General features: G+C 39.8%; 1 protein-coding gene across 1 annotated transcript; it reads right to left on the bottom strand.

Moving 5' to 3' along the window:
* Positions 1-881: 881 nt before the first annotated feature.
* Positions 882-9,452, bottom strand: TMEM263 (transmembrane protein 263). Its single transcript, XM_062491279.1, has 3 exons — positions 9,421-9,452; positions 4,182-4,251; positions 882-1,295 (listed from the first exon to the last, which is right to left on the bottom strand). The coding sequence occupies exons 2-3, from the start codon at positions 4,243-4,245 to the stop codon at positions 1,009-1,011; spliced, it is 351 nt and encodes a 116-aa protein (XP_062347263.1). The 5' UTR covers positions 4,246-4,251; positions 9,421-9,452; the 3' UTR covers positions 882-1,008.
* Positions 9,453-9,959: the final 507 nt, after the last annotated feature.

Genomic DNA, 9,959 nt, shown 5'->3' with positions numbered 1-9,959 from the left:
TTAAACAGAGCAAAAAGCTAACCTGGTGCATCACGGAGTTGAAAGAACAGCTTGCTAGTTCTTCAGTGGTTTCCAGCTCCACAAGAATTCCTAGCAGGTTACACAGCTGTGCTAGATGACCACAAACAACAGCCCAGTTTCCACAGGCTGTCATTTTTTTCTAGTGTATATAAGAAGTTTATTAGAATCAAGTTCTCATTTGCAGGAGATAGATGCATATTATTAAATACACCTGAGATGAAGCAATCATGTTTTCAATAAAAACCAACCAAGTTTTAGATATCAGGATTTATAAAGAGCCTAAAGCTCATTCTGTAAACTGCACTGAAATGACAGGACAGTTCTTTACACAGCTTCACCTAGTAAAAATATTTTCTAATAATAAGGCATTAAGTTAGGTAACTCTTTATGATCCTTTTATCACGTTGTTAAACTTTTTCACTTCTATCTCCCATTCTCATTACCGATTTCTGCACACCTCCAGTCTCTTTGCTCCAGTCTTCACTGGCAGAATGCAGTCAGGGACATTTACAGGCTGCCTTCAAATACAGGTTCATAACCAAGACTGGGTACGTCCAACAGTGCTTTTACACAGCTGAAGGATCCTTAGCAGGAGGATGTGGAAACCACTGAGAACAGTAACTGGCATCTTGTCGTAACGATGACATCACAGAGACTACCGAGTTCCTACATTCACATTTTAGTCCAAAACTGCTGAAGATGTACAGTAAATGACTATTCAAATATGTATTATTCCTTCAGATACACTCACTTCTATAGTTATCAAGTGTAACACTTCACCAGAATACAAAGCTTCAATCTAGGCTCTAATAAATCCTCATACGCTGTGCTAGCCAAGCTTCTTCTGTCCGTTTCAGATGAAATCGAGTTACTTGCACAACTCCTTAGAAGATAAAGAGTGTCTAAGACACATGGCTTCTCATGGTCCCAATCTTAGCAGATTTTAATGCCATATTCTGGAGAATCGAGTATGTCTCAATTTTGGCTTTAGTCAGACTTGTCCTTTTTCTTCCCTGTTAAAGGCACTTTACTTGCAACAGCAGATCCAACAGCTGTAACACCTCCAGCTACAGCAGAAACACCTCCCTTGACTAGACCCACTCCCACAGAAGGCACAGATGTGACTGCTGTTTTGGTAATTTCCAAGCTCTTCCCTCCAATCCAAGCAACGCCCCCAATCGTGGCACCAACAGCTCCCTTTGTGACACTGAAGAGGCCACCAGTCACACGAGAAAGCATGCCAGCCTGCTGCTGCGGGTGGTCTTTGAGTGACCCTAAGGGAAGAAACAACAAGCAAATCAATCTCAGCAGAAGGATTTAAGCATTTTCAAAAAAGTGTTACTCAAAACTATTTCCTTTTCTAGCCTAACAGCCACTGCACGCAGTCTATACTTTGCAGGCTGCTTTTCTTGGATGCTCGTGCAACACCTAGTTCCAAATAACAAACAATAGGGAAACTAAGAAAAGAGCAAGTGGAACCACAGTGGGCAGAGCTAGGGAATAAACAGACATGAAATAAAGAGCTGAGGGAGTCAGGAGCAGAAATAATATGCTTGGAGGAGGACAACTACTCTAGGAGGTGGCAGGAAAGAAAAACCAGCTCTAGATGCATGGGAGACCTCCATAGAGCCCTGCCAACACACTAACTTTCCATAAATAATTAGAGAAACCAACAAATGTAATCTTTATGTGTTTACCTTACTTCAGGTAGCCCGTCCTTTGACATCTACTTAATTTCACAGATGTAAATACAGAATGTGATGGTGTATAAATAATTTCTGGTAATGGTTGGCACATTCCACTTCCATCTTGCTTGCATTATCCATGAGGTCTAGCAAGCACCCAGTGCTGCCAAGTTTTATTGCCAGTTGATTTCTATTCTAGGACACACATCCATGGTCTCCTTTTTGCTAAACAGTACCAGATCATGCCTGAATCTAAGGAGATTGGCTCAGTCACTTAGACATGGTGCTGATAACACCAGGGTTGTGGGCTGATACCCACAAGGGCCCTCCACTTAAGACTTTGGCTCGATGATCTTTGTGTGTGCTTTCCTACTCAGAATATTCTGTGATTTATAGAGCACTGAGAAAATGACACAAGTTCCCTATCCAGGAGTTGGCTCTACCAGGGTATCGTGCAGCCAGCTTCCCACTGAAAAGAATCCAAGAATAAAGAAGAGTTTGAATGAACTTAGGTTGCAGAGGTTGCTGCTTGCAAGGCAGAAAACAGAGCATTAGAATAGCAGTACTCATAAAAAGCCAGGAGCACAATAGCTTCTTCCACACATTCTTTAAAGCCTTTGGGCACCAAGGTTGTTGAGTATGATCTGAACAAACTACAACTATTTCTATCTTTAGGAAAAATTGCAAATTGGTTTTGGAATTGAGCCTTTCCTCTAAGGAGTATTTTGGCAGCCTCTTCGGAGAGATAATCTTGCCAGCATTGAACTGGTATCCTTCCATCCACATTTGGCCATCTTTCTATAATGGTGTAAGTGTATCATATATAAGGCCTTGCACAACATTCAAAATGGGGTTGTTTCTCAAGGGTATTCCAATATTTTAACTAAACTCGTAAGGCTTGAAGAGTGCATGTGAACCAGAACCAAAAGGAAAATGCCTCCTCAAGGATGGAGTTTACATTACAATGAGCTGTGCTTCATTCTACTCCCTCTAACTACACCAACTTTCTCTATTTAGACTTCATATTCAAACTAATTATTGTCATACTGAAAGAAAACAATGTGCAGAAGAAGATAAGTCTTAGCTACTCACAGATTTTAAGTAAAACTTTGGAATAACCAGTGATGATCAAATTCTGCTGTTATGCTCTGAATCTGGAAAACCTAGTGAATATTCTAGTAAGATAAAAAATACCCGCTTGTTTCACTGCCTTATTCAATAAAGAATCAGTTCTGTTTTTCAGACCACTGTTCACCTTCTATGCATGATAATTAACATGTATAAAACAATTAAATCTTTAAGGCAAAGAACCCCCTAACCTTTGTTACCTTAAAGGTAACAAAGTGTAGTTTCCAATCAGGCTATTGCTATCAGAAATGCTTCTGGGATCCTACCCCCAAAAAGGCAAGATTTTTTGTCCTCACACGATGCTACTGTAACAAGTATAACAGAGCTGAAGAATTACTGTGCCATGAAAACCATTTTTTCTCTTTCATCTTCTACTTGTGTTTCTTTCCTAATAGCTGTTGAGAATAGAGTGAGCTACTCCACTTCAATCCTTTCTGCTACAGTTAGTGGATAATACTGTTGTTTCAAATGAAGTAAATTGTTCAGTTATACAACATATAAAAGCTGAGGTGAAAAAAACCCAGACAACAAACGGAGCTTTAAGGGGCCATTATAAACTGAACAGCAATAAACTGAGAGGAATCATGACTCACCGACCTCTACATCCAACACATTTGATTTGAAAGCAAGAGCAGACAGAACGCAGACAACCTATTTGCCAAGAATGGCTTTTGATCTACTATGTTTCCAGTCACATTATGCAAACAGGACTCTGCTTAATCCTGCCAGTCCACAGCTTGGAAGAAATTCTGCTCATTTGCAACTGCATTTCCTCTGCAGATCTAATAATCAATTTAATATTCAGTTGGTTCAGGAGACCACGATGTCACTGCATTAACGAAGTCAAGTGCGTGGTTGTTTTTATGAAACCATGAAATTGTGAACAGTTGGAACCACTGTTGATTGTATGATGGAAAACAGTCTCCAGAAGCACTAATGAAGTTCTACATATTTTTAACACATCTTGCATAAAAGTCACATGCACTATGAACACAGCAACGTGTCCAAAAATTAAGCTGGGCTCTGTCTCACATAATGAACTGTAGAAATAAATACCCATTAGACCAATTCATACCTCTGGAAACTAATCTGCAAATTAAGTCCTTCAGTAACTGCCCATCTTCTCTATAATTCATAGACACAGTTGTTTACCCAGTTATATTCAGTGGCCTTTTTGTAATCAGGATAATGCAGAAGTGAACAATAATCCAGGCCCATCTCATCCCAGGGTTGGTTTATTGACTTTATGTAAAAGAAAGTTAAAGTGTTCAGCTTGCAGATCCATTTTTTGAAGAGAAATCTGAACTTCAGACTAATTTACCTCGTATCATGAAAACCAATACATACCTTCTGGTGGTTCATCATGAACGTATGATGGGACTTCCTGTTGATTTTTGTCCATTTGATTCATTATTGCCTGAAAAAAGAAATTCACATGTGCTACACATCTTTTCTGGCAAAGCATAAATGTAATCCATGAATCCAAAATTCAAGTAGATTAAGTCTGACAAAAATAACACCTTTTTCATTATTGAACAAGCTAGCAGGTTCTCTCAAAATTGCTCCTATTTTTATTATCAGACTGTGTTTTTGCCTTCTTCAGCCAGACTCAATACTTAAAAAACGGCCTCTCCACCACATCGGCAGGCTTGGTGAGAGCTGCCACACCAAGTGCATCTCAAACCTAAAAAGCAATCAGGAAGACAACAAGTAGGAAAACAAACCAGCTACTGCCATACAACAGCTTATGTTTAAGTACTGAAGAAGAAAAACCTAGTGATCACAGAAGTGGTGGCCACTAGAGAAACAACAGCAGCAGGCCTGTGAGATCTGCTGGTACCTGGAAAGCTGTTCAAAAAGGCCAAGTCCTTGCAGTGTAATTTGAACAAATGTCATGAAAACAAGATGGAAGAACAGCAACAGAAACACACGATTTACCTTGTCACACAACTGCATAAATGGTGCAGTGATAGCAGCAGAAATAGACTGTTTTAACTCTACACAAACTTTCCAATGGAAACATTTCAGGGAAGATTTCTTTACATCAGAAGCTGTTTCCTAGAACAGTTCTAGAACAGCAGTCCCTGACAGGGGAAGCATAGGAGAAAGAGCAAACAGCAGCTCTGCTTATACAATTTTTCCTCTGGAGCAGAAGAAAATAAGAACCAGTCCAAGTTTCCTTCCTGCTTTCCTCCCCCACCAAAGCATGCCTTGATATTAAGTCCTGCCTCATCCCCTGTGTCCTCCTGCTAATCTTGCTTTCCCTCCTGAGCAAGCACCAAGGTCAGAAAAAGGAAAACCAAGTTGCATTACACCAGTCAGCATCCTCTCTTTTTGCCAGTGACCTCTTAGTTCCCTTCCCGCTGCACAAGTCCTTAAATAATTTAATTTCTTCCCAGAGTCAACAAGCACCACAAAAATAATTCCTGCTTCTCTTGCCATGTCCAGATCTCTCTGTACATGCTCTGGGTGAGAAAGCAGTGGCTGGGATCTGAAGAAGGAATGCAGAGGCAGAAGCAGGTGGGAAGACTCATCTGGAAAACAAAAGCTAAAACCCTCACAGTATTATTACAAAGTTAAAACATCATACTAAAAACTGGCACCCACATACTAAATCACAGACCTTTGGATGAGAAGCAAGCTTAAATTTAATATTCAAGAGTCATCTCAATCAGCCCTAAGGGTTATCAGCTCAGAGCTCAGAAAACACAGGTATCTTCACACAAGAAGCCAAACAGAAAAGCCAGAATACCCACTACCAGGACGGCCAGTTTGATGGAAACACTGAACAAGTGCCGCTCAAAAGCCAGGAATGCAAACATAGCATTAGCTAAGAAATAGGAAAGTATCATATGATAGCCCAAGCTGAGAGGAAACCACAAAGATCATTGGAGTTCAACCCCCTGGCCCTGCACAGGACAGCCCCAAGAATTACACCATGTACCTGAGAGCATTGTCCAAATGCTTCTTGAGCTCTACCAGGCTGGTGCTGTGACCATTTCCCTGGAGAGCCTGTTCCTAGTGCCCAACCACACTCTGGGGGAGCCTTTTCTTAATATCCACCCGAAACTTCCCCAACACAGCTTTATGCTGTTCCCTTGGGTCCTGTCACTGGGCACCAGAGGGAAGATATCAATGTCTGCCCCCCTCTGCTTCCACTCATGAGGAAGTTGTAGAGTAGTGACATGTCAAGCTGGAAAACTAAAACACATGGGGGCTAAAACACAATTTTTAAAAGTATCAATTATAGAACTACTTGTTATTTTACTTAATCACAAATAAAGGGAAGAAAAAATATAAAAAAAAAAAGAACCCGACCAATCACAGGGAGCAACTGAGAACAATCAGGTTCTGAGAAAAGACCTGATTCAGATCCTACATGACTTCTTTGCATTCATCTAATGCAAGCTGGAAGAAATACAAGGTTATCATCCTCACTGTGTGAAGCTCCATGTAGGTTTGTTGCTTTTTTCCAACCTGAAATAGTATAAAGCACTGTAAGAAAGAGCAGAAAGAAGAAACTGTCAGGCCTCACATTATTCAGTCAAAATATCTGTATCAAGATGAAGCACCTATGTTCCTAATTAACATGTAGCCATTTTGGTCATGAAGATGATTACCAGGAATGCAAAAGAAGTTTAACTACTGCCTTTAGGGAAAGTCCTAAAAAGAGTAAAATAAAAGTCAGAACCTAGTAAGTCTTCATTCAAACACAGGAATGAGAAAGTGATCAAAACAGTTTTAAAGCAGACTCAATGGAGACAAATGAGTAAAGGCAGAAGTAAATTATCTTTCATAAAGAACTACCTTCACGAATTTATGTGTATCTAGACAGCACGTAACTCCTAAAAGAACACCAGATGAAACTGCTCGTTTGAGCTTCCAAAATGCATCTGTCAACAATTTCACATAGGAGATTGAGAAAAATTATCTAATTTTAAGAGGACAGACAAAACACTGTCAGGGATTATCAAAAAGTTTAGCAAGGAGTTGGAGTAAGTTACCAGTTTTGGACATAGGTAGAACACTAGAAACTGTCACAAGACTTCACACAAAGTTTAGTATTTTCTGCTATTAAGAACATATTGGATACAGCAACAGTAAGAGCAGGCACAACCCAGATGAAGCCCCTGGAATCTGTTGTACAAGAAATAATACCAGTATTTAATTAAGAAAAGACTTGTCCAATAGAAGAAGTTAAGAGTAAGACTGGCAGACAAGACAGGTAAGGATTGCTTTCTTAACTCTCCACAATTTAATTTAGACTGTTAGATTTGGTTTCAGTTCCTGCTAAGCTAAATGAGCAAAGCAATGTATTGGTAGGGGAATTGCACAGCACAGTTTCTAGTCTAGTTAAAATGCATATTAGAAAAATAAAATAAAAAAAAAAATCACAGCACATAAAAAAATCACTCTATACAAAAAGTGGTTCAGATTACACAGTCCTTCCCATTACCTTTCCTAGAACCTCAAGGTCACGTAATTGTTGATCCCAGGCTTCCCCTTAAAAGTTACATTGGAATATTACATAACATATATAATTCACGTGAACTCGTTTAACACAATTGCAACAGAAATACTTCACTCACTTGCAACTAGACAGACCTCAGTGGTCTTCTTCAGGCATTGGCAACCTGCTTCTATCAGGTCCCAGAAGTCAATGGAGAACTACACACATCTGAGAACAGCAGCTAAGGCAAGTAAGTCACTGTTGGTAGGACTGAATTTGTTCAACACAGAAAGGAGCCTTCAGGGATTTGCAAATCAGGAAGTTGAAAACTATTATTTGATGAGTGGTTCCACAGATGCCTGGAAGCACTCCAGAGATGCTAGGTACATGGTTGGACTGGATGATCTTGAAAATCTCTTCCAACCTTGATGATTCTATGATGCTGCAAGAGATGTGCCCAACCAGCCTGTACTAGGTTTTACTCCCAGTTCTATGATACCAGGGCAAGTGAAAACAGAATCACATCACTGTCAGAAAAGGCTCACAGCCTGACCCGAAACCCAGCTTGGCACACAAGATCTCACAAAGCACAATTCAGGTCCTTTTGTTTTTCTGTAGAAGCTCTCCAGGGAATCCCAGAATCAAGACCAAGATCCAACAAAGGACTTCTACAGAAAATTTTCAAATATCTACATTACAGTTTGTGTTATATATGCTTGTATCCAATTTAACACGTCAGGAGACTTGAGAGACTCTGTGCAAAAATCCCGTGTACTAAACAGGGTGCAGCATATCTGGTGAACAAGATATGCACAGGAGCATGTTTTAAACCTGGCTCCCTTCCAGAGATTTAAGATGAGTACTTCTATTGATTGGAGGTCAAAGGCCTGAATAACCACTTGGTGGTAGATTACTTCATCCAGTCTTCAGAGCAAGAGGGCAGGAATACAACTTTTTTCTTCAAAAACTGGAGATAGAAAAACAGAAACCGCTCACTGCATTTTCCATAATACCATGGAGGTAAAAGCACTCAATGCCTCCTTTGTCTACTAAAATCTAGGCTTCTATGTTCTGCTTTGCATTAGGATCCCCTTGTCACCAGACTGCAGCATATCCTTCAGGAGGATCTCAAGCCTTCCCCTGAAGATGTGTCCCCACAAAGAAGAGAAAGCAAAGCTCATGGGACCCAACAGATTACAACTCAGCTGAAATGGTAGGCAGTGACCTAGACAAGAAAGTGTAAGACTTTCGTGCAGAGTTAAGTCATTCAGACAGTTATAGATTAAGGAACTCTGGAGACTTGGAAGATGCAGATTCAAAGTCCCCACTATCCACTGAATCATTAGTCACAATGATTACCAGTACTGCAACAAGGCAAAGATTTATCAGAAACCTGAACTTTGGAACTCTTCTCATATGTTTTCAGAACCTTCTTCAAAGTACACTAAGACAGGCTGAAGAAAAAGGGAGGAAGAGAGCAAGCAAAGAGATCTTTCTTTTGTATTTTCATCCTGTGATGCCAAATTCACTTGTGTTACTGCAGAAAAGCCTCCAGCTTCATTTAACATCTTCATTAAACAATGACATGGAATGAGACAGGATCTCCATGAGGCCCAGCAAAACTCATATGGACATTAATGAAGCAGAAACCCATCATATCACTGCCACACTCCAGTTTCCTTCTTCATCTGTGTTTTCTCATGTCAAGAAGTGAAAGCAAACCCAGATCTTAAAAGAAATTTCAAACAGGAATAAATGTAAACTACTTCTTGGGTTTTATTCCCCATGTGCTTATGAAGATGTTATTCATTCAAGAGATACGGAATAACTTATTATCTTTCTTAACAATACATTAAAATAAATTGTAGCCTTAGTACAAAAAATAAAAAAGATGGAAGTCACTCAACTGATTTGAAAGAAAACACACTTCCATATTATCAGAATGATAAATACGTAGAAAGCTTAAATGTTTTACACAGCTGTAAAAAAAAATAAAGGAAATTTTTTAGAAGAGGGTAATTCAGGAGCTATTTGTAACGCTAACAGTGTTAAAAGATCCTCAATGAAAGCAACAAGAAACTCTAGAAGCAACGGCACAGCTACACATCAAAGCTGACTGAAGTAAAACTTACTCACCAAATATATTCCTTTGTGAAGATTTCTAGTTAGTTGTTTCCACAAAAGTATTCTGCATAGACCTATGAGAAAGGCAGAAAGTTAATGACATCTTAGGAAACAGCGACTGTCACTGGGTGTACAGTGGGAATCAGGAATACTAATCTCCACAGTATGGAAGCAGCACGCTTGGTATGGCCTTAAGATGCCACATTTTTAGAGATTGACTTCATGAAAACACCAATTCCTTCAGGGCAACGAAGATAATTTGGCTTGCTGCCATGAGGATCACTATGAAGCATGATAATCCATGTTAAGACACAAATGCTCCTTAATGAGCCTGAAGTTCTTGGACAGTAATTTGTGTGAAGTTTTATCCTTCCACTGAGAAGTGGGCTCTAAACATTACAGACGTGTGTGACTTCCCGGGTTTCAGCGGATGCTCTTGGTGTCTTTCTGACTTCACAGACAAAAAGCCCTTCTGTCTCAGCACAGCAAACCTGGCCCAAGCAGCAGCCAGTGAAAACTGGCTTGTTTCAATGCCACTACTCAGATATTTG

The sequence above is a fragment of the Cinclus cinclus genome, chromosome 4, assembly GCF_963662255.1.
Source record: "Cinclus cinclus chromosome 4, bCinCin1.1, whole genome shotgun sequence".
NCBI lineage: Eukaryota > Metazoa > Chordata > Aves > Passeriformes > Cinclidae > Cinclus > Cinclus cinclus.
Note: the sequence above shows the minus strand (reverse complement) of the source record. Positions and strands in the feature narration are given on the sequence as shown.

What these genes read in the sequence shown, in the direction of transcription:
- TMEM263 (XM_062491279.1), bottom strand. Translation starts at nt 4,245, where the DNA reads ATGAATCAAATGGACAAAAATCAACAGGAAGTCCCATCATACGTTCAT. An exon ending in TCATGATGAACCACCAGAAG is followed by an intron (nt 1,296 to 4,181) that starts GTATGTATTGGT and finishes TTCTTCCCTTAG; the next exon opens with GGTCACTCAAAGACCACCCG.